We start from the raw sequence: 25,590 nt of genomic DNA, 5'->3' as shown, positions 1-25,590 counted from the left end.
CCCATCTGGTTCACGGATATCCTTTAGGGAAGGAAATCTGCCAACCTTACCTGGTCTGGCCTACATATGACTCCAGCCCACAGCAATGTGGTTGACTTTTAAATGGCCTCAGAAGCCACTCAGTTCAAGGGCAATAAATACTGCCGAACCAGCGATGTCCACATCCCACGAATGAAAAGATAAAACCTGACTCACTTCAACAGTGGCGCAGTGGTTAGCACTGCAGTCTCACAGCTCCAGTGACCCGGGTTCGATTCTGGGTACTGCCTGTGACCACATGGGTTTTCGCCGGGTGCTCCAGTTTCCTCCCACAGCCAAAGACCTGCGGGTTGATAGGTAAATTGGCCATTGTAAATTGCCCCTAGTGTAGGTAGGTGGTAGGGGATGTGGTAGGAATATGGGATTAATGTAGGATTAGTATCAATGGGTGGTTGATGGTCGGCCTAGACTCAGTGGGCCGAAGGGCCTGTTTCAGTGCTGTATCTCTAAATAAATAAATAAAAATAAATAAATAAAATGAACTCATGCAGCAGTTCAAATGCTACAGCTAGGGATTTGAAAAAGTCAAACAAGAATCCTGACCATTGCCTGTTGCACACTCCAGCAGGCAGTAATGGGTAACAAAAACATACCTCGGACTTGGCCATTTTGACATGACTGGAATCCTGTATACTCCAAGCACAGCTTCCTGTCCACAGACACGACTTGATTCTAAACAGTTGGCAAAATGTCATAAACAAATATTAATTATTTGCATATCATGCAGTGATTGTCAGGCATCTTTACTAGTGAATTCAAGCCTTGGAATGTGACCAGACACTGCCTTGCTAGGTGTGACTCACATTAGTGATACTAGGTTGAAGACCATGAGACAGAGGAGTGTACCACTTCATTAAGCAGAAACAAAACTGGCAGAATTTGTCCTGATCTGCATAAAGGTCGGAACTGTTTAGCTGTCCATGGAGTGCTGAGGATGCTCTTCACAGAGATGCTAGATCTTCCTGGTTGAAGAACGCAACATGGAGGAGGCAAAACAGGAAGAACTTTCTACTTTTGATCAAACTTTCTTTCCTACTTTTCTTGTCCAATCTTTTGCGCCCCTTAAGGACAAAAAAACGCAAAATGCCAAAGACTTCAACATTCTCGGTCGCCATCCAGCGACTCCTCTTGAAAATGCATATGATTGGATATTGCGTGAGGACAGGATTGGGCTCGAATGCAAGGCTGCCACCACCACGTCCAATCAAATACCTGCCCACGCACATTGTCTGGACTCATGAAGCAGAATCACTTGGGTGGGGCAATGGGAAGGGGAGCTGCAGGCACCCCACAGAATCAAACCCCAGCACAAGTCAACCCCATTGGGAGAACTTGCAAGGAAAGAAAGCCATCACTATCTATTATTCATTCATAAATAGAATCAGAGAATGATACAGCATGGAAGAAGATCATTCGACCATCATGCTTGTGTCAGCTCTTTGAGAGATATCCAATTAATCCCACTCACCCACTCTTTCCCCATTGCCCTGTAAAGGTTTCCTCTTTCAAAATTTCAACATCCTTGATACTTGTCACGTAACTCAGTGGCTGAAAGTGCAACATAATAGCTTGGCTGGCTGCAGATAAATGCTTGTGCCTGCACTTAATGTGGAGTGCTGGCACCTAGTCCATTTCAATAAATGAGGATTGACAGTGCTGCATTATACCATGGCGATCTTCACCCAACTACTGTAAATACCTCAACTTTGCAATCAAAATATTTAATTTCAATCAACGAGCAGGGAATTTTCATTTACTAATTTTCATGAGGTCACTTACATTTTGGTTGCAGGGAGTGCATTGTGCTATGGGGGATCCAGTATCTATCATTGCATAATCATCATTACAGATGCAATGGAGACCTAGGAGTGAAAGAGGAACACTGTATCAATGAATTAAATCAATTGATGAACAATAGAAAAATTACAGCACAGAAGGAGGCCTTTCAGCCCTTCATGCCTGTGCCAGCCGAAAAAACTAGCCACCCAATCTAATCCCACTTTCCAGCACCTGATCCATAGCCTTGCCATTTACAGCACTTCAGATGCACGTGCAGATACCTTTTAAAAGAATTGAGGGCTTCTGCCTCCACCACCATTCCGGGCAGTGAATTCCAGACACCCACCACTCTTTGGGTGAAAACGTTTTCCTCATGTCCCCTCTAATCCTTCCACCAATCACCTTAAATCTGTGGTCCCCGGTAATTGACCTCTCCGCTAGGGGAAACAGGTCCTTCCTGTCTACTCTATCTAGGCCCCTCATAATTTTGTACACCTCTATTAAGTCACCCCTCAGCCTCCTCTGTTCGAAGGAAAACAACCCTAGCTTATCCAATCTTTCCTCATTGTTGCAACTTTCGAGCGCTGCCAACATTCTTGTAAATCTCTTCTGTACTCTCTCCAGAGCAACTATGTCCTTTCTGTAATGACAGTGTTCCCCACTGAGCCACAATTGACACTTAGGTGATGCACAGTAGGCTAGAGCCATATATGATTATGTTTTTATTAGAAGTGATCTGATTCAGCGTTGGTTGTTGACTTCTCAGATCCTTCTCATTTTCAACTATTTGTTATGCCAATTCTCTCCCAATGAGAAAACATGGGCCCAAAACCCACAGGCCCTTCCTCAGTCAATGACAGATCTGACACCACTGATGTTCACAGGAAGGTCACCTTATTAGCATTCTTGGAATGATCACAGGTACCCAATTGCCAGTCCTGTGGAGATGTGTCAGGTCCGAGGAAGGGGTTCAGCCGGGCCCCAGCTGAAAAGCTGATTAAAAAGCCCTATCGGCCCCTTTTATAAAGGGGAAAGGCTGAAAATGTTTACTTTAATCTTTCCTGACTTCAGGGATACACATTTTGGCCCAGGTCTGGACTGCAGATTGACCCCCGAAAAGGCCAGCATTGATTGCCCATTCCAATTGCCCTTGAACTGCATGTCTTGCTAGGCCATTTCAGAAGGCATTTTAAGAGTCAACCACATTGTTATGGTTCTGGAGTCACATGTAGGCCAGATCAGTTGAGGACAGCAGATTTTCTTCCTTAAAGGAAGGAACCAGATGGGTTTTTGCAACAATTGACAATGGTTTATTTGTCACCATTAGACTAGCTTTTAAATATTATTATAATTACTTGAATTCAAATTTCACCATCTGCTGTGATGGGATTTGAACTCATGTCCCCAGAGTATTAAGATGAGCCTCTGGATTACTAATCTAGTGATATTACCACTACACCACCACCTCCACTATAGGATAACCAGACTGTCAGCTGTAACTCAGTTGGTAGCACTCTCACCTCTAAGGCAGAAGGCTCTGGGTTCAAGTCCTACTCCAAGCCTTAAGCAGAGAAAAAAAAAATCAAAGCTCACACTCCAGTGCAGTACTGAGGGAGTGCTGCACTGTCGGAGATGGTGTCTTTCGGAAGAGATGCTTAAACCAAGGCTCTATCTGCCCTCTCAGGTGGATGGAAAAGAGTCCAGGGCACTATTCCAAAGGTGAAAAAACTGATTTGATTTGGAACACAGAACTAGTGTAGGTAGGATGCAAGCCTCAGGATGAACAAAAGATGAGATGGGAAGAGACTGTTTCCAAACACCTGCTGGGTTACAAGAGGGGCAAGTGTGACAAATGTGTTGTCTGAACTCAGGAGTGATAGCGCTGTGCGGTCACTGAAATCAGTCCTTGTTACCACTGTGTGTCTTCTGAGTTCATTTTTTTCAATTCATTCACGGGATGTGGGTGTCGCTGGCATCAAATGCTGCCCATCCCTAATTGAGAAGGTGGTGGTGAGCCACCTTCTTGAATAAAACTGAGTGGCATTGTTCGTGCATTTCAGAGGGCCGTTAAGAGTCAACCACGTGGCTATGGGTCTGGAGTCACATGCCAGACCAGGTAAGGACAGCAGATTTCCTTCCCAAAAGGACATTAGTGAACCAGATGGGTTGTTCCATGGTCACCATTACTGATATGAGCTTTTTAATTCCAGATTTAATTAATTAACTGAATTTAAATTCCCAGGCTGCCATGAAATAATTTCTCCCCATCATTAGTCAGGACTCTGGATACAAGTGCAGTAACGTAAACACTACCAACTCCACTACAGGATAACCAGGCTGTCAGCTGTAACTCAGTTGGAGCTACCATGTTGTGGCCATTACGGAGACGTGGATATCACAGGGGCAGGAATGGATGTTGGATGTTCCGGGGTTTAGATGTTTCAAAAGGAATAGGGAAGGAGGTAAAAGAGGTGGGGGAGTGGCATTGCTAATCAGGGATAGTATCACAGCTGCAGATAGGGAGGTTGTCGAGGAGTGTTTGTCTACTGAGTCATTATGGGTGGAAGTCAGAAACAGGAAAGGAACAGTCACTTTGTTGGGAGTTTTCTATAGACCCCCCAATAGCAACAGAGACATGGAGGAACAGATTGGGAGGCAGATTTTGGAAAGGTGCAGAAGAAACAGGGTTGTTGTCATGGGTGACTTCAACTTCCCTAATATTGATTGGAACCTCCTTAGTGCAAACAGTTTGGATGGAGCAGTTTTTGTCAGGTGTGTCCAGGAAGGTTTCCTGACTCAATATGTAGATAGGCCGACTAGAGGGGAGACTATGTTGGACTTGGTGCTTGGCAACGACCCAGGCCAGGTGGCAGATCTATCGGTGGGAGAGCATTTCGGTGATAGTGATCACAACTCCCTGACCTTTACTATAGTCATGGAGAGGGACAGGAGCAGACGGGATGGGAAAATATTTAATTGGGGGAGGGGGAATTACAATGCTATTAGGCAGGAACTGGGGAGCATAAATTGGGAACAGATGTTCTCAGGGAAATGCACGACAGAAATGTGGAGGTTGTTTAGGGAGCGCTTGCTGCGACTGGTGGATAGGTTTGTCCCGATGAGGCAGGGAAGGGATGGTAGGATGAAGGAACCTTGGATGACAAGAGATGTGGAACAGCTAGTCAAGAGGAAGAAGGAAGCTTACTTAAGGTTGAGGAAGCAAGGATCAGACAGGGCTCTAGAGGGTTACAAGGTAGCCAGGAAGGAATTGAAGAATGGACTTAGGAGAGCTAGAAGTGGACATGATAAAGTCTTGGCGGGTAGGATTAAGGAAAATCCCAAGGCGTTCTACACTTATGTGAGGAACAAGAGGATGGCCAGAGTGAGGGTAGGGCCAATCAGGGATAGTGGAGGGAACTTGTGCCTGGAGTCGGAGGAGGTAGGGGAGGTCCTAAATGAATACTTTGCTTCAGTATTCACTAGTGAGAGGGACCTGGTCGTTTGTGAGGACAGCGTGGAACAGGCTGATATGCTGGAACAGCTTGAGGTTAAGAGGGAGGATGTGCTGGAAATTTTGAATGATATGAGGACAGATAAGTCCCCGGGGCCAGACGGGATATACCCAAGGATATTACGGGAAGCGAGGGAAGAGATTGCTGCGCCTTTGGCGATGATCTTTGCGTCTTCACTGTCCACCAGAGTAGTACTGGATGATTGGAGGGTGGCAAATGTTGTTCCCTTGTTCAAGAAAGGGAATAGGGATAACCCTGGGAATTATAGACCAGTCAGTCTTACGTTGGTAGTGGGCAAATTATTGGAGAGGATTCTGAGAGACAGGATTTATGATTATTTGGAAAAGCATGGTTTGATTAGAGACAGTCAGCATGGCTTTGTGAGGGGCAGGTCATGCCTCACAAGCCTTATTAAATTCTTTGAAGATGTGACAAAACACATTGATGAAGGAAGAGCAGTGGATGTGGTGTATATGGAATTTAGCAAGGCGTTTGATAAGGTTCTCCATGGTAGGCTCATTCAGAAAGTAAGAAGGCATGGGAGTCAGGGAAAGTTGGCTGTCTGGATACAAAATTGGCTGGCCCATAGAAGTCAGAGGGTGGTAGTAGATGGAAAGTATTCAGCATGGAGCTCGGTGACCAGTGGTGTTCCACAAGGATCTGTTCTGGGACCTCTGCTCTTTGTGATTTTTATAAATGACTTGGATGAGGAAGTGGAAGGCTGGGTTAGCAAGTTTGCCGATGGCACGAAGGTTGCTGGAGTTGTGGATAGTGTGGAAGGCTGTTGCAGGTTGCAACGGGACATTGACAGGATGCAGAGCTGGGCTGAGAAGTGGCAGATGGAGTTCAACCTGGAAAAGTGTGAAGTGATTCATTTTGGAAGGTCGAATTTGAATGCAGAATACAGGCTTAAAGACAGGATTCTTGGTAGTGTGGAGGAACAGAGGGATCTTGGGGTCCATGTCCACAGATCGCTCAAAGTTGCCACCCAAGTTGATAGGGTTGTTAAGAAGGCGTATGGTGTGTTGGCTTTCATTAACAGGGGGATTGAGTTTAAGAGCCGCGAGGTTATGTTGCAGCTCTATAAGGCCCTGGTTCGACCACACTTGGAATATTGTGTTCAGTTCTGGTCGCCTCATTAGAGGAAGGATGTGGAAGCTTTAGAGAGGGTGCAGAGGAGATTTACCAGAATGCTGCCTGGACTGGAGGGCATGTCCTACGAAGAAAGATTGAGGGAGCTGGGGCTTTTCTCATTGGAGCGAAGAAGGATGAGAGGTGACTTGATAGAGGGGTACAAGATGATGAGAGGCATAGATAGAGTGGATAGCCAGAGACTTTTTCCCAGGGTGGAAAGGGCTATCACCAGGGGGCATAATTTTAAGGTGATTGGAGGAAGGTTTCGGGGAGATGTCAGAGGTAGGTTCTTTACACAGAGAGTGGTGGGTGCGTGGAATGCGCTGCCAGCGGTGGTAGTAGAAGCAGATACATTAGGGGCATTAAAGCGACTCTTGGATAGGTACATGGATGATAGTAGAATGAAGGGTCGGTAGTTAGTTTGATCTTAGAGTAGGTTAAAGGTTCGGCACAACATCGTGGGCCGAAGGGCCTGAACTGTGCTGTACTGTTCTATGTTCTATGGTAGCACTCTCACCTCTAAGGCAGAAGCTCTGGGTTCAAGTCCTATTCCAAGCCTACTCCAAACACTTCTGAAGAAGTAGTATGATGGATGATAGTAGTATGAAGGGTATGTAGGTAGTTTGATCCTAGAGTCGGTTAAAGGTTCGGCACAACATCGTGGACCAAAGGGCCTGTACTGTGCTGTACTGTTCTATGTTCTATGTTCTAAGGGTCACTGACCTGAAGTGTTAACTCTGCTTCTCTCTCCACAGATGCTGCCAGACCTGCTGAGTATTTTCAGCATTTCTTGTTTTTATAACGTAAACACTATGTTACTGTACTCTTATTACTGTAACCTGCCTGACAATGACTGGATCAGATTACAAATTCCAGGCAAATTGAGTATTTTCCCCATCAGAAACTCCCTTCCGTAGCCACTGATTCCATCTCTCTCCCTGACCACTGAAGTTGAACGAAACCATTCACAACCTTGGGGTGTCCTATTTGACCCGGAACTGAGTGTTTGACCCCATATTTTCTCAATCACCAAGACAACCTACTTCCAACTCCGTAACAGATCTCCCACCCTTACCGCACTTCAACTGCTCCAGAACCTCTGATCATGCCTTTGCAACTTATGGACTCAACTAATTAAATTCTCTCCTGGCCAGCCTCCCACCTCCCACTCGCTGTACAATTGAACTCATCCAAAACTCTGCTGCCCCGAATCCTAACTCGCACTAAGTCCCCTTCACCATCGCCCCTGTGCTCGCTGACCAACACTAACTGCCAGTCCGGCCATGACTGACATGTAAAATCCTCGTCCTTGTTTTCAAATTCCATCATGGCCTCGCCTCCCCTGACTAACTCTGTAACCTCCTCCAGCCCTACAAACCTCCCAAAACTCTGGAACCTCCTCCAGCCCTACAAACCTCCCCAAACTCTGTAACCTCCTCCAGCCCTACAAACCTCCCAAAACTCTGTAACCTCCTCCAGCCCCTACAAACCTCCCAAAACTCTGGAACCTCCTCCAGCCCTACAAACCTCCCAAAACTCTGGAACCTCCTCCAGCCCCTACAAACCTCCCAAAACTCTGTAACCTCCTCCAGCCCTACAAACCTCCCAAAACTCTGTAACCTCCTCCAGCCCCTACAAACCTCCCAAAACTCTGGAACCTCCTCCAGCCCTACAAACCTCCCAAAACTCTGTAACCTCCTCCAGCCCTACAAACCTCCCAAAACTCTGGAACCTCCTCCAGCCCCTACAAACCTCTGGAACCTCCTCCAGCCCTACAAACCTCCCAAAACTCTGTAACCTCCTCCAGCCCTACAAACCTCCCAAAACTCTGTAACCTCCTCCAGCCCTACAAACCTCCCCAAACTCTGTAACCTCCTCCAGCCCTACAAACCTCCCAAAACTCTGTAACCTCCTCCAGCCCTACAAACCTCCCCAAACTCTGGAACCTCCTCCAGCCCTACAAACCTCCCAAAACTCTGGAACCTCCTCCAGCCCCTACAAACCTCCCAAAACTCTGGAACCTCCTCCAGCCCTACAAACCTCCCAAAACTCTGTAACCTCCTCCAGCCCCTACAAACCTCCCAAAACTCTGGAACCTCCTCCAGCCCTACAAACCTCCCAAAACTCTGTAACCTCCTCCAGCCCTACAAACCTCCCAAAACTCTGTAACCTCCTCCAGCCCTACAAACCTCCCAAAACTCTGTAACCTCCTCCAGCCCTACAAACCTCCCCAAACTCTGTAACCTCCTCCAGCCCTACAAACCTCCCAAAACTCTGGAACCTCCTCCAGCCCCTACAAACCTCCCAAAACTCTGGAACCTCCTCCAGCCCTACAAACCTCCCAAAACTCTGTAACCTCCTCCAGCCCCTACAAACCTCCCAAAACTCTGTGCCTCTCCATACCCGGGACTTTTGCACATCCCCCGATTTTCATCACCCCCACAACCGGCCTTCAGCTGCTGAGGCAATAAATCTCTGGAATTGCCTCCCTTGGCATCTCCGCCTCTCTAATCCTCTCCTCCTTTAAGAGGCTCTTTACTACCTGGCACAATATCTCCAAGGTAGTTTTGTATCAAATGTTGTGCAATGACCCTCCTGTGAACCCTCTAGAATCATAGAATGGCTACAGCACAGAAGGAGGCCATTCGACCCGTCATGTCTGTGCCAGCTCACTGCAAGAGAAATTCACTTAGTTGCACACCCCCGTCTTTTCCCTGTCACCCTGCAAATTCCTTCTCTTAAGATAATTATACAGGTCCCTTCATGAAAGCCTCAATTGAATCTGCCACCACCACATTCTCAGCCAGTGCATTCCAGATCCTAACCAATCACTGCATAAAATGATTTTCCTCATGTCGCTGTTGCTTCTTTTGCCAATCACCTTAAATGGGTGTCCTCTGGTTCTGGACCCTTCACCAATCGGAACAGTCTCTCCCTATCTACTCTGTCCAGACCTCTCATGATTTTGAACACCTCTATCAAATCTCCTCTTAGTCTTCTCTTCTACAAGGAAAACAGCCCCTGCTCCTCAAACTATCCATGTAACTGAAGTTCCTCATCCCTGGATCAACCCTCCTGAATCTTTTCTGCACCTCTCTAATTCCTTAATATCTTTCCTAACTGCCCAGAACCAGACATAATACTCCAGCTGAGGACAGACCAGTGTTTTATGCAATGTTTTCTTACTCCATGTCCCTATTTATAAAGCCCAGCAGCCCAAATGCTTTATTAACCGCTTTCTCAACCTGCCCTGCAACCTTCTATGATTTGTACACATATACCCAAGGTTCCTCTGATCCTGCACTCCCTGTAGAATTGTAACCTTTATTTTATATTGCCTCTGCCCATTCTTCCTACCAAAATGAATCACTTGACACTTTTCTGCATCAATTTTCATCTGTCACTTGTCCGCCCATTCCACAAACCAGTCTATGGGTTTTGAAATCCATCACTACCCTCCTCACAGTGCACAATACTTCCACGTTTTGTGTCATATGCAAATTTTGAACTTGTGCCCTGTAGACCCAGGTTTAAGTTATTAATAATATATCAACAAAAGCAGGGGTTCTAACATTGACCCCTGGGGCACCTCAATGTATACCTCCCTCCAGTGTGAAAAACAACCATTCACAACTACTCTCTGTTTCCTGTCACTTAGCCAATTTCATATCCATGCTGCCACTGTCCCTTTTATTCCATGGGCTCCAAGTGTTCTGTCAAGCCTGTTATGTGGCACTTCATCAAATACATTTTCAAAGTGCATGTGCACCACATCGATCGCTTCCCCTCATCAACCCTCCCTGTTACCTCATTAAAAAACACAAGCCAGTTCGTTAAACACGATTTTCCTTGAAAAAATCTGTGCTGGCTTTCCTTAACTAAACCACATTTGTCCAAGTGACTATTAATTTTCTCCCGAATTATCGTTTCTCAAAGCTTTCCCACAGCTGAGGTTAAACTGACTGGCCTGTAGTTGCTGGGCTTAGTCTTTACACCCTTTCTTGAGCAAGGGTGTAACATTTGCAATTCGCCAGTCCTCTGACAACAGTCCTATATCTAAGGAGGATTGGAATATTATGGCTGGTGCCTCTGCAACTTTCACCCTTACTTCCCTCTGTATCCTTGGACGCATTCATCCGGTTCTGGTGACTTAGCAACTTTAAGTACAGCCAGGCTGTCCAATACCTCCTCTTCATCAATTTTTAGCCCATCCAGGTTCGTAACAACCTCCTCTGTCACCATGACATGTGCAGCATCGTCTTCCTTGGTACAGACAGATAGATACAAAGTACTCATTTAGTACCTCAGCCAGGCCTTCTAGGGCCCCAATCGGCGCCACTCCTCCGTTTACCACCCTTCTATTATTTATGTACCGATAGAAGACTTTTAGATTCCCTTTTATGTTAGCTCCAAGGCTTTTGTACTGTCTCTTTCCTTCTCCTATTTGTTTTTTCACTTCCGCTCTGAACCTGGTTCTCAATTGTATTATCACCTGACATCAGTCATATGCACCCTTTTTCTGATTCTCTATTGCTTTCATCATCAAGGGAACTCTGGATCTGTTTGCCGTACCGTTCCCCCTCATGTAAATGTACCTTGACTGTAAATGAACAATCTCCTCTTTAAAAGCAGCCCATTGTTCAGTTAAAGTTTTGCCTGCCAATTTTTGAATCCAATTTACTTGGGCCAGATCTATTATCACTCCATTGAAGTTGACCCGCTCCAATTGATTATCTTTACTCTGGATTGCTGCCTGTCTGTTTGCCATAGCTAAACTAAACCTCACGATGCTATGGTTACTTTCCCTAAAGGTTCCCCTACTGACATTTGGTCCACTTGACCCACCTCATTTCCCAGAACCAGATCCAGCAATGCCTCCTTCCTCATTGGACTGGAAACATACAATTGCAGAAAATTCTCCTGAACACACTCTAAAAACTCTTGCCCCTCTCTGCTCTTTATACTATGACCATCCCAGTCTAAGGTAGGATAACTGAACTCCCCGATTATAATTATTCTACAATTCTTGCAGCTCTCTGTACTTTTCTTGCAAATTTGTTCCTCTATATCCTTCCCACTAGTTGGTGGTCCACAGAATACCCCCAGCAATGTAATGGTATCTCCATTGTATCTTCACTCTAACCAAATAAATTCTCACCTTGACCCCTCTAGGAAATCGTCTCTCCGGCACTGGAATGTTCTCCTTAATCAGTACAGCCACCCCTCCTCCTTTCCTTCCTTCCCTACCTTTCCTGAACACCTGATATCCAAGAATATTTAGTGTCCAGTCTGGCCCTTTTTTGAGCTAGGACTCCATTATCACCACATCCTATTTCCATGTGGCTATCTGTGCCATCAGCTCACTAAACTTATTTACCCCACTCCTGCACAGTAACCCTAACTTAGACCTAACTACATTTCCTCTTACATGGACTCCATTAATGCCTTACTATTTCCTACTCTGGTGCTATCTGTCTCTCCAAATTCTCTGTGCACCCTGGTTTTCCTCTTTAATATTATATCCTGGTAGCCACACTCCTGTCAAGTTAGTCGAAACGCTCCCCAATAGCACATGCAAATCACCCGCAAGGACACTGGTCCCGGTTCTATTCAGGTGCAACCAGTCCGACTTGTACAGGTCCAATCACCCCAGAACCGATCCCAATGTCCCAGGAATCTGAAGCCCTCACTCCTGCACCATCTCTCTAGCCACACATTCATCTACTCCATCCTCCGACTTCTATATTCACTTGCGCGTAGTACCCGCAGTAATCCAGATATTACTACCTTTGAGGTCCAGCTTGCTAGTTTTATTTCCTAGCTCCCTAAACTCTGCCTCCAGGCCTCATCACCCTTTCTACCTCTGTCCTTGGTACCAATATGGATCACAACTGCTGACTGCTCACCCTCCCCACTCAGAGTGCTCTAGGGACAGTTTATGATTTTACAGGCATGATACAAAGCTAAGTTGTTGTTATTTGCAACTCAATGATGTCAGCAGTGGCACCCAGAAAATATTCTTGACCTCTCTCATACTTTCACACAGTAAATTCCCACATGTGGGCGAAGGGTTACTACAGTTAAGTTATATATCAATTCTAAATTGCTACTATCTGGCACTTTACACACAGGTAGTTTGTACTCAACGCACGTACAGTTCCCTTGTTCTGACTCCTCACATGATTGTCAGACAATGTATGTCAACTCATTCTCTGATTTAAATCTATCCTGAACTGCAGAAGTTGGCGTTCAAGTTCGCTGCTCTAATTCTGCTCCCTTACACTTGTGGCTTCTAATATGTAGTCCAATCACAACATTACACATCGGAGTGAGAGCCATTTAGGAAAGGAGTCACAGAACTACTATTACACAAAAAATGGGGTGTAAATGTGGAACTCTCTTGCACAAAGTGCAGTACATGCCAGCTCAATTAATAATTTTAATTCAGAGATGAAGAGATTGTTGCAAGCAAAGGGTATCAGGAGATATGGAGCCAAAGCGGGAGATGGAGTTAGTAGACGGTCGAGCCGTGATAATATCACTCGAATAGTAAACCAGAGACCCAGACTAATGCTCTGGGGACATGGGATCAAATCCCACCATGGAAGCCAGTGGAATTTAAAATCTATTAATTAATAAATTCAATTAATTAAGTAAAAAATCTGAAATTGAGAGCTAGTCTCAATCATCGATTGTCGTAAAAACCCATCTGGTTCACTAATGTGCTTTTGGGAAGGAAATCTGCTGTCCCTACCCAGTCTGGCCAACATGTGACGCTGGATCCACAGCAATACAGTTCACTCTTAACTGCCCTCTGAAATGGCCTAACAAGACATTCAGCTGCCAAAGGGCAATGAGGGATGAGCAACAAAGGCTGGCATTGTTAGTGATGTCACATCACATGAAAGAATAACAAAAATACACATCAACGATGATTTCACTGAATGGCAGAACAGACTGGAGGGGCTGAAAGGCCTCCTCCTGCTCCTACGTACAAGTCTCAATTCGAGGAATTTCTTAGACCTGCTCGTTCTTTGCTGGTGACACATTTCCCACAAATGAGGAAATAGGTACTGGAAAAAGGGATCTCTGAGCAGGAAATGGGGATATAGGGAGGGTGAGGGTGTGCAGGAAATGGGGATATAGGGAGGGTGAGGGTGTGTAGGAGATGGGGATGTGGGGAGGGTGAGGGTGTGTAGGAGATGGGGATGTGGGGAGGGTGAGGGTGTGTAGGAGACGGGGATGTGGGGAGGGTGAGGGTGTGGAGGAGACGGGGATGTGGGGAGGGTGAGGGTGTGGAGGAGATGGGGATGTGGGGAGGGTGAGGGTGTGGAGGAGATGGGGATATAGGGAGGGAGGGAAAGTTTCGCACACTGTATGTCTGTCACTTGCTCTTTCTTCCAGAATGTAGCACCCTACACTTCCCCATGTTACTTTTCAGCGTCCAATCCTGGGCTGGTACATATTTTCTAAATGAAAACTGCCTCCCTCTTTACATGCTATTATGTAGGAATCACTCTGTTTTATATTGTAATTTACAATAACTTGAATACAGAAAGGCAGGAACTCAGTGCTCCAGTACTGACCCTGAAACTCCCCAATCAACAGTCCCTCCCCTCACAATCACTCACCTATCAAGCAACTGAGGCTCTCTCATCCTTTGTCCAATTTCCCATCACTATCTATCCTTTGTGCCCAACTCCCACTGCTTTCTTCAAATCTAACAGCCTTTCATATGGAACTGGCGCAAAAGCTTTCTGGAAGTCAATCTACATTCTGTCACAACATTACACATGAACCTCTGGGGATGTCACCTCCTTAATAAAGTAAAGTGGTATTTTCCATTTCTACACCATTACTGGCTCTATCTCCACACTCTCATTTCCCACCCCCTTGCACTCTCTCTCATTCTCCTATAGTACCCTCTTCCTCAATTCTCCCACTCTGTATCCATTTCCAATCCCTCATTCCCCCTCCTCAACTCTCTAAATCCTCTCTCCCTCCATTACTCATTCACTGGGGTTGGAAGTACTCAGACCTGGAAGCAGCAATGAAAACAAATGGGTACAGAGCAGTAATCCCTCAGCGGGGCAGAGACACAGAGCTTCAAGAAGGGGATGTAAACACCGACCACTTCGATGGGAGGGCGAGGTTCCATCACCGGTCATTGCTGAGTTAACTGACCTCACCTAAAGTGGGATCATGTTTCGAGTCAATCACAAAACCTTATTCCTGCCATTCCCTTACTGCAACTGTACTGGTTCCAATACTTGGGCGCCTTTGTAAGACTTTTTAAAACAATGCCCATACATAACACAGCAATAATAAAATTAATAAATATGCCTCAGGTAGCTACATACCCTGAATATATAATTGGGCCAAAACGCCAATCTCACCATGTGTATGTGAAAAAATCCTCTCCTGATCTGCAGAGTTCCGCCAGTGTTCTTTGACTCTGATCCATGTCTAGGGAAAAACATGACTTAAATGCCCTTCCTTTCGACACATTATCTCATTTCAGTGAGAACTCTGGTGGGGAATTCAAGTCTAAATTTTATGATTCCACCCCCCCACTCCCCACTGAATCCCAACATTAACTCCAGTTTCACTGATAGGAACCGGACTGTGTAACCCTTTCCTGGTCGTTTCATTCATATAACATAGAACGTAGAACATAGAACACTACAGCGCAGTACAGGCCCTTCAGCCCTCGATGTTGCGCCGACCTGTGAAACCATCTGACCTACACTATTCCATTTTCATCCATATGTCTATCCAATGACCACTTAAATGCCCTTAAAGTTGGCGAGTCTACTACTGTTGCAGGCAGGGCGTTCCACGCCCCTACTACTCTCTGTGTAAAGAAACTACCTCTGACATCTGTCCTATATCTATCACCCCTCAACTTAAAGCTATGTCCCCTCGTGTTTGCCATCATCATCCGAGGAAAAAGGCTCTCACTATCCACCCTGTCCAACCCTCTGATTATCTTATATGTCTCTATTAAGTCACCTCTTCTCCTCCTTCTCTCTAACGAAAACAACCTCAAGTCCCTCAGCCTTTCCTCGTAAGACCTTCCCTCCATACCAGGCAACATCCTAGTAAATCTCCTCTGCACCTTTTCCAAAGCTTCCACATCCTTCCTATAATGCGGTGACCAGAATTGCACGCAATACTCCAGGTGCGGCCTCACCAGAGTTCTGTACAGCTGCAGCATGACCTCGTGGCTCTGAAACTCGATCCCCCTACTAATAAAAGCTAACACACCATATGCCTTCTTAACAGCTCAATTAACCTGGGTAGCAACTTTCAGGGATTTATGTACCTGGACACCAAGATCTCTCTGTTCATCTACACTACCAAGAATCTTCCCATTAGCCCAGTATTCTGCAATCCTGTTACTCCTTCCGAAGTGAATCACCTCACACTTTTCCGCATTAAACTCCATTTACCATCTCTCAGCCCAGCTCTGCAGCCTATCTATGTCCCTCTGTAACCTACAACATCCTTCGGCACTGTCCACAACTCCACCGACCTTCGTGTCATCCGCAAATTTACTAACCCACCCTTCTACACCCACATTCAGGTCATTTATAAAAATGACAAACAGCAGTGGCCCCAAAACAGATCCTTGCGGGACACCACTAGTAACTAAACTCCAGGATGAACATTTACCATCAACCACCACCCTCTGTCTTCTTTCAACTAGCCAATTTCTGATCCAAAGCACTAATTCACCTTCAATCCCATACTTCTGTATTTTCTGCAATAGCCTAACGTGGGGAACTTTATCAAATGCCTTACTGAAATCCATATAGACCACATCCACGGCTTTACCCTCATCCACCTGTTTGGTCACCTTCTCAAAAAACTCAATAAGGTTTGTGAGGCACGACCTACCCTTCACAAAACCGTGCTGACTATCTCTAATGAACTTATTCTTTTCAAGATGATTATAAATCCTATCTCTTATAACCTTTTCCAACATTTTACCCACAACCGAAGTAAGGCTCACGGGTCTATAATTACTAGGGCTGTTTCTACTCCCCTTCTTGAACAAGGGGACAACATTTGCTATCCTCCAGTCTTCCGGCACTATTCCTGTCGACAATGACGACATAAAAATCAAGGACAAAGGCTCTGCAATCTCCTCCCTGGCTTCCCAGAGAATCCGAGGATAAACCCCATCTGGCCCAGGGGACTTATCTATTTTCACACTTTCCAAAATTGCTAACACCTCCTCCTTGTGAACCTCAATCCCATCTAGCCTAGTAGTCTGAATCTCAGTATTCTCCTGGACAACATTTTCTTTCTCCACTGTAAATACTGACGAAAAATATTCATTTAACACTTCCCCTATCTCCTCCGATTCCACACACAACTTCCCACTACTATCCTTGATTGGCCCTAACCTATCTCTAGTCATTCTTTTATTCCTGATATACCTATAGAAAGCCTTAGGGTTTTCCTTGATCCTATCCGCCAATGACTTCTCGTGTCCTCTCCTTGCTCTTCTTATCTCTCCCTTTAGATCCTTCCTGGCTAGCTTGTAACTCACAAGCGCCCTAACTGAGCCTTCACGTCTCATCCTAACATAAGCCGCCTTCTTCCTCTTGACAAGCGCTTCAACTTCTTCAGGAAACCACGGCTCCCTCGCTCGACAACTTCCTCCCTGCCTGACAGGTACATACTTATCAAGGACACGCAGTAGCTGCGCCTTGAATAAGCTCCACATTTCGATTGTGCCCATCCCCTGCAGTTTCCTTCCCCATCCTACACATCCTAAATCTTGCCTAATTGCATCATAATTTCCTTTCCCCCAGCGATAATTCTTACCCTGCTGCATATGCCTGTCCCTGCCCATCACTAAGGTAAAACTAACCGCATTGTGATCACTATCACCAAAGTGCTCACCAACTTCTAAATCTAACACCTGGCCGGGTTCATTACCCAGTACCAAATCCAATGTGGCATCACCCCTGGTTGGCCTGTCTACATACTGTGTCAGAAAACCCTCCTGCACACACTGGACAAAAACAGACCCATCTAAAGTACTCGAACTATAGTATTTCCAGTCAATATTTGGAAAGTTAAAGTCCCCCATAACCACTACCCTGTTACTCTCGCTCCTGTCAAGAATCATCTCTGCTATCCTTTCCTCTACATCTCTGGAACTATTTGGAGGTCTATAGAAAACTCCCAACAGGGTGACCTCTCCTCTCCTGTTTCTAACCTCGGCCCAGACTACCTCAGTAGACGAGTCCTCAAACGTCCTTTCTGCCACTGTAATACTTTCCTTGATTAACAATGCCACACCACCCCTCTTTTACCATCTTCTCTGTTCTTAGTGAAACATCTAAATCCCGGAACCCGCAACATCCATTCCTGTCCCTGCTCTACCCATGTCTCTGAAATGGCCACAACATCGAGATCCCAGGTACCAACCCATGCTGCAAGCTCACCCACCTTATTCCGGATGCTCCTGGCGTCGAAGTAGACACATTTTAAACCAAGCTCTTGCTTGCCAGTGCCCTCTTGTGTCCTTATAACCTTATCCCTGACCTCACTACTCTCAACATCCTGCACACTGGAACTACAATTTAGGTTCCCATCCCCCTGCTGAATTAGTTTAAACCCCCCCGAAGAGCACTAGCAAATCTCCCCCCCCCAGGATATTGGTACCCCTCTGGTTCAGGTGAAGACCATCCTGTTTGTAGAGGTCCCACCTACCCCAGAAAGAGCCCCAATTATCCAGGAAACCAAAACCCTCCCTCCTACACAGAAAGTTGGCATCTTTGTTGGTTGCATGTTGGAACCGTGGCTGAAAGTTGTTAAATTGGACGTCACATAGTATGTGCTCCCATTTGCTTTGGCCACCTCAGCAATTTAGTGTTGTCGAGTTGCGAGTGGGACTGAGCACATTGGGGAACTGTTCTTGAGCATGCCTTCGTCATGTATTCTACATACTGGGTGCCTCACATGCAAAGCGCACACACACACACGAACACAAGATCATGCAGCATAATGTGTCTGGTGAGAGCCCTTTCGCACTGTTAGAACAAAAGCAGTCGGAGCAGGAATGGGCCAATTGGCTCCTTGATCCTGCTGCACCATTCAATAATATCATGGCTGTTCATCTGCCTTAACTCCACTTTCCCACCCTACCCACAAATCCCTTCATTCTCAGTCGCCAAAGGTCAATGGCTCTCAGTCCTGTATTTATTCCACGACTCAGCATCTACAGCCCCTCTGGGTGTAATACCTCAAAAGAATCGGGAATCAGGAAGCATTTAAATCAAATTCATCCTTGCATGGTCCCGATGTCATGCAGCAAAACACATCCCTCATCATTAAACTCAGGCAGAGACCTGGCCATTGGTAACTGAAAGCCTTGTGCCAAATATTCTTGTTCTGTCACACTGTTTCTTTCCCACATGTGGGTGAGGGGCTCCTACAGCCAAGTCATCCATCAATTCTGAATTGTTGCTGGTGGCTCGTACTTAACGCACGCACAGTTCCCTTGTTCTAACTCCTCACCTGCTTTTCAGTCAAGGTACAAGCCAACAGGATGTTCTCATATAAATCCACCCTGAACCCTGCATTGGTCACGCTTAAAGGCTTCGAGAGGGCTTTCGCTTGGAGACGGTGATTAATCCGCTCTATCACTCGTGTCTGCCATGGAGCACATTCTGTGACTTACTCGTATAAGGATACAAGAACATGAGAAATAGGAGCAGGACGAGGCCATTCGGCCCCTCGAGCCTGCTCTACCATTCAATAAGATCAAGGCTGTTCTGGTTTTGGCCTCTACTATACTTTGCTGCTTGTTCCCCAGAACCTTTGACTCCCCGAGAGTTCAAAAATCTATCTACCTCATTGAATATATTCAATGACAGCCTCCACAGCAATATGGGATAGAGAATTCCAAAGACTCGTGACCCTCTGAGAGAAAAACTTCCTTTTCATCTCCGTCTTAAATGGGCGACCCCTTATTCTGAAACTTTGACCCCTAGTTCTAGGTTCCCCCAAGAGGGAAAACATCCTCTTAGCATCTACCCTTTCAAGCCCCCTCAGAATCGAGCATGTTTCAATAAGATCATCTCTCATTCTTCAAAAATTCAATGAGCATTGGCCCAACCTGCTCTACCTGGAGAAGGAGAGAGAACAACAGCATGGATGAAGAGACTCCGGACTTGATCTGACACTCACAGCCACCAGCTCAGATACGACCACAGTGTGTATCCTGGTATCCTGTGAAGATGCAGCAACAATCCCTGCCAAATCTAGTTCACTGCAACACGTCCAGAAACACTCCAGAGCATTTTCAGACACTGCTGCAATAGCAGACGGTCTTTACATTCACCTTGCGCGCAAGATGTGCCCCCGACCCTTTCAATAACACTAGAGTTGGGCCCGTCTTGCAGCTGAACACTCGAACTGTGCACAAATTGGTTGAATGGGATTGTGGTCCGAATTGGGACGAGCATTTCATCAGTCAGAAGGGCAAGGTGGCATTAGAATAGGCACTGCTTCATTGTCAATAGCTGCTCCCACAAGAATAGAAACATAGAAGTAGGCCATTTGGCCCTTCGAGCCTGCTCCGCCATTCATTATGATCATGGATGATCATCCAACTCAGTAACCTGTTCCCACTTTCGCCCCATACCCTTTGATCCCTTTAAACCCAACAGACCCAAGAATCTGACATTGCTGCTATCACCGTCAGAGATACAGCAGTGAGGGGAAGGTCTTCCAATCTCATGGCATTGGCATTCGATATGTAAACGATGCGGCTGATCTGTAGAGCAGATCTAGGGTAAGCAGGATGAAAACCAACAAAGCCTTAGGACAAACAAAAGGAGAGGCGGGAGGAGACTGTTCCCAAATATTTGCTGGGCTACGGGCTGAGGATTGGGGTGGGGGTGAAAGTCAGGGATGAGCAATGGGGGAAGTGGGGCAAATGAGAAATTACTTTCAAAGAGCCAGCACAGGAATGATGGGCTGAATGGACTCCTCTGGTGCACTGTCATTCTATCATTCCATGGTTAACAGGGGCCAAATAGCCACCCTCATCCTAATTATCCCAGCATCATTATACTCGTCGGTGATACCAGTGAAAACATCTTGGCGCATTAGGGTTGGACAACAGTGCGAGCGCTGCCTCCTCATTTACCTCAATCCAGTGGGCTGTCACTGAGCACAACAGAATATAAATTGCAGCAAGTTGTGCACAGCTCATTGGACTCACCTCAGGACGAGACTGGTTTGGAGAAAGTGCTGCAGTGAGTATCAAGGTGGCTGCTATGTGTGTCACTTTTATGTGCATGAATCTGGGTCGGCATTTCTGAGTTTAAATATCAGCAAACAAATTGAAATTACTCACCGATTATTATTATTTACAGGCCGGACACAGGATGAAAGACTTGATTCCCTTTGTGCTTGTGGCGTGCATTTACCTGCCAGTATCGGCCAGTGAAGGTATGTTCGTTCTGAACTTGCACAGTCTGGTGTACAAACATTATTCAAACTATATTTTATGTTGCTGTCACTGAGCTCCACACAGAGCAGGAAAAGCTCAGATTCCACTCCCGGCTTGAGCTAAGCGCCCAATGTCACCTGCTGCGTTACGAAAGTGTACTCTCCACAACAACAACTTGCATTGATGTAGTGCCTTTAACACAGCAAAATATCCCAAGGCATTTCACAGGACCGATTATCAAACAACATTTGACACGAATCAACATAAGGAAACATTAGGCACAGCTTGGTCAAGGAGGCATGTTTAACAGCATCAGAAAGGAAAATAAGAGGGCTAGGGCAGCATAGTAGCGCAGTGGTTAGCACTGCAACCTCACAGCTCCAGTGACCCGGGTTCGATGCTGGGTACCTCTAGTGCAGAGTTTGCAAGTTCTCCCTGTGACCGCGTGGGTTTTTGCCGCTCCGGTTTCCTCCCACAGTCAAAGACTTGCAGGTTGACAGGTAAATTGGCCATTATAAAAATTTGACCCTAGTGTAGGTAGTTGGTAGGAATTATGGGATTACTGTAGGGTCAGGATAAAAGGGTGGTTGTTGGTCGGCACAGACTTGATGGGCCGAAAGGCCTGCTTCAGTGCTGTATCTCTAAATAAAATAAATAAAAAGAGGCAGAGAGGCTTAGGGAGGGAATTCCAGAGTTTAAAGCCCAGGCAGCTAAAGGCACAGCTGCTGATGGTGGAGAAACTAACATCGGGGAAGCTGACCAGGCCACAATTAGAGGAACGCAGAGATCTTGGAAGGTTAAGAGCTGGAGGAGAAAACAGAGATAGGGAGAGGGATGAGGCCATGGAGGGATTTGAAAACAAAGATGAGAATTTTTAAAATGAGGTGTTGCTAAACCGGGAGCCAACGTCGTTCAGTGAACACAGGGGTGATGTTTGAAGGGACTCGGTTCGAGTCAAGACTCAGGCATCAGGAGTTTTGGATGGCCTCAGTTTATGGAGGGTAGAATGTGGGAGGCCGGTCAGGACTGCAGTGAAATAGTCAAGTCTAGATGGAAAAGGCAAACACGAGAGTTTCAGCAGCAGATGAGCTGAGGCAGGGGCAGAGTTGGATGATAATAAAGAGCTGGAAATAGGTGGTCTCAGTGATGGAGCGAATGTGTGGGCGGAAGCTTATCGGAGTTAAAAATATAATCTAACTATCCTCAAGGGTGTGATGAGGAATTAATCCATGAGGTTACACCTGCCCATTGTTTGTCAAAGATGTGTCTGGAAAAACGTGGCTCTGAAACATCCTGAGGTAATTTATTCAAATAATTATCCACAACACCAGGTCAAATCAGAGTGATTTGGGGAAATGCATTAATGGTGGGAGAGGAATATTATTGAGAGAAGATGTGCCCAGGTAAAGGACAACAATAGAATTGTGTAAACTCTGTAGGGAGGGAGTGCAGTGGCTGTGTGGACTGTGGGCGGAGTGAGTGCAGTGTCTGTGTGGACTGTGGATGGAGGGAGTGCAGTGTCTGTGTGGACTGTGGACGGAGTGAGTGCAGTGTTTGTGTGGACTGTGGACGGAAGGGGTGCAGTGTCTGTGTGGACTGTGGATGGAGGGAGTGCAGTGTCTGTGTGGACTGTGGACGGAGGGAGTGCAGTGTCTGTGTGGACTGTGGACGGAGGGAGTGCAGGGTCTGTCTGGTCTGTGGACGGAGGGAGTGCAGTGTCTGTCTGGTCTGTGGACGGAGGGAGTGCAGTGTCTGTCTGGTCTGTGGACGGAGGGAGTGCAGTGGCTGTCTGGTCTGTGGACGGAGGGAGTGCAGTGTCTGTGTGGAATGTGGACGGAGTGCAGTATTTGTGTGGACTGTGGACGGAGGGGGTGCAGTGTCTGTGTGGACTGTGGACGGAGGGAGTGCAATGTCTGTCTGGTCTGTGGACGGAGGGAGTGCAGTGTCTGTCTGGTCTGTGGACGGAGGGAGTGCTGTGTCTGTCTGGTCTGTGGACGGAGGGAGTGCAGTGTCTGTGTGGAATGTGGACGGAGTGCAGTATTTGTGTGGACTGTGGACGGAGGGGGTGCAGTGTCTGTGTGGACTGTGGACGGAGGGAGTGCAGTGTCTGTGTGGACTGTGGACGGAGGGGGTGCAGTGTTTGTGTGGACTGTGGACGGCGGGGGTGCAGTGTTTGTGTGGACTGTGGACGGAGGGGGTGCAGTGTTTGTGTGGACTGTGGACGGAGGGGGTGCAGTGTTTGTGTGGACTGTGGACGGCGGGGGTGCAGTGTTCGTGTGGACTGTGGACGGAGGGAGTGCAGTGTCTGTCTGGACTGTGGGCGGAGGGGGTGCAGTGTCTGTGTGGACTGTGGACGGAGGGTGTGCAGTGTTTGTGTGGACTGTGGACAGAGGGAGTGCAGTGTTTGTGTGGACTGTGGACGGAGGGAGTGCAGTGTCTGTCTGGACTGTGGACGGAGGGGGTGCAGTGTTTGTCTGGACTGTGGACGGAGGGGGTGCAGTGTTTGTGTGGACTGTGGACGGCGGGGGTGCAGTGTTTGTGTGGACTGTGGACGGAGAGGGTGCAGTGTCCGTGTGGACTGTGGACGGAGGGAGTGCAGTGTCCGTGTGGACTGTGGACGGAGGGAGTGCAGTGTCTGTCTGGACTGTGGACGGAGGGAGTGCAGTGTTTGTGTTGACTGTGGATGAAGGGAGTGCAGTGTCTGTCTGGACTGTGGGCGGAGGGGGTGCAGTGTCTGACTGGACTGTGGCCGGAGGGAGTGCAGTGTCTGTGTGGACTGTGGACGGAGGGACTGCAGTGTCTGTCTGGACTGTGGGCGGAGGGTGTGCAGTGTCTGTCTGGACTGTGGGCGGAGGGTGTGCAGTGTCTGTCTGGACTGTGGATGAAGGGAGTGCAGTGTCTGTCTGGACTGTGGGCGAAGGGTGTGCAGTGTCTGTGTGGACTGTCGACGGAGGGTGTGCAGTGTCTGTGTGGACTGTGGACGGAAGGGGTGCAGTGTCTGACTGGACTGTGGGCGGAGGGAGTGCAGTGTCTGTGTTGACTGTGGATGAAGGGAGTGCAGTGTCTGTCTGGACTGTGGGCGGAGGGGGTGCAGTGTCTGACTGGACTGTGGACGGAGGGAATGCAGTGTTTGTGTGGACTGTGGACGGAGGGAGTGCAGTGCCAGTCTGGACTGTGGGCGAAGGGGGTGCAGTGCCAGTCTGGACTGGGGAGGTGAAGCCTGTCTGTGGGTCATTGATCTTTGAGATAACTCTCTGGTCGGTGCCAGCCTGATTTAAAAAGCCAATTGTCATTTTGTTTCCCTGTCTTCAGTTCAACATTTATCTGTTGTGAAAAATGGCTGACAATAACAAGAATTCACCTGTTTTGATGGAAAAGTCCTGCAGCTCTCCATTCTGTGTCAAAATGCCACTAACCAACATGTAAACTCTGATCATTTACAGGACTTTCCGGGAATTCACTGATATTTCCAATACAAACCAACAACAGCTCTGTCAAACTATTGCCAACTGAAGTCCCAGACTTGCGTGCTTTTACTCTCTGTCTGAGAGTAGCATCGGAAGAATGGCGAAGCTACTCTTTGTTTTCCTATGCAACATCAGATCACCATAATGAACTGTTGCTCTGGTACAATCCTTTGGGGACATTCTCCCTGTTACTTCGCCAGTTTATTATTTCTTTCACCCTCCCAGAAATGAACGCGCTGCTGAGACACACTTGTGTGACCTGGGAGTCTAGAACAGGGATCACAACATTCTGGGTCAATGGACAACGGAGCATTCAGAAAGTTGTTAATCAGGGTGGGATCGTGCGTGGTGGTGGTACGTATATCCTGGGTCAGGAACAGGACTCGGTTGGGGGAGGCTTTGACATCAAACAGTGTTTTGTTGGGGAGGTAACAGGTGTTGATCTGTGGGACCACGTTCTATCCAGTAATGACATCAAGGCGATCAGTCAGGGGTGTCACTGTCCTGGGGGGAACATCATTGACTGGTCAACATTAAAATATGTAAGTGCTGGAATAGTGACCATAAAAGATCATGGTGACTGCACAGTTTAAAATTCTTTCGCTGCAATAGTTTAGAAATGACAGGCTGACGAATTAAAAGGCGCACAGTTCAGGGAAAATGCTTCCAGTAATCTATATTAATAGAATATTGATTTCATTGCGAACTTTCCGATCTAAATCAGACCAGGCAGCAAAAGTCTTCAAGTTTAATTTAGAGTAGAGCGGAAATCCTCACAGGGCTGATGATATTTGGATCAGGGATTATTCACGGAGACCTTTTATTTCTCACCTCCCTCGGCATCTGGACATTGGATCCAAAGTCAATGTACAAGAACCACTGTCATTCCTCGTTAATATGTCGAGAGAGAGACAGGGAATTTGATCAATGTATATAGGACAAGACCATCTGCTTTATCTGCAGCAACATTCCCAATTATCCTGCCGGTGCCCTTTTTAAAATCACAATCGAAATGGTTCTGTATCCTCCTGCAAGGCTATCAGTGCAGAAAGATGATCCAGGAAGTTTGCTGCCTTCTGACTCTGCTGAGCACACACAGAGACAATAAAAGCATCAAATGTAAATGATAGTGGTGTTGATCAGCAGAGTCAAGCGGTGAGAAAATCCTTTTAATCGAAGA

At 46.8% G+C, this 25,590-nt stretch overlaps 2 protein-coding genes across 4 annotated transcripts in view; one reads left to right on the top strand and one right to left on the bottom strand.

The window, feature by feature from the left end:
- The window catches only part of LOC137378740 (meckelin-like), a 196,324-nt gene that overhangs the window by 133,430 nt on the left and 37,304 nt on the right, over positions 1-25,590 (bottom strand). For all 3 annotated transcript variants that reach the window (XM_068049104.1, XM_068049105.1, XM_068049106.1), the window contains exons 2-3: positions 1,819-1,901; positions 633-711 (exon numbers count right to left, since the gene is read on the bottom strand). In XM_068049104.1, the coding sequence (XP_067905205.1) occupies positions 633-711; positions 1,819-1,901 (162 nt within the window). The remainder of the gene's footprint in view (positions 1-632; positions 712-1,818; positions 1,902-25,590) is intronic.
- Positions 20,879-25,003, top strand: LOC137379130 (C-reactive protein-like). The gene is made up of 2 exons (XM_068049848.1): positions 20,879-20,942; positions 24,387-25,003. The coding sequence occupies exons 1-2, from the start codon at positions 20,879-20,881 to the stop codon at positions 25,001-25,003; spliced, it is 681 nt and encodes a 226-aa protein (XP_067905949.1).

The sequence above is a fragment of the Heterodontus francisci genome, chromosome 17, assembly GCF_036365525.1.
Source record: "Heterodontus francisci isolate sHetFra1 chromosome 17, sHetFra1.hap1, whole genome shotgun sequence".
NCBI classification, from domain to species: domain Eukaryota; kingdom Metazoa; phylum Chordata; class Chondrichthyes; order Heterodontiformes; family Heterodontidae; genus Heterodontus; species Heterodontus francisci.
This window is presented reverse-complemented; position numbering and strand designations above follow the sequence as displayed.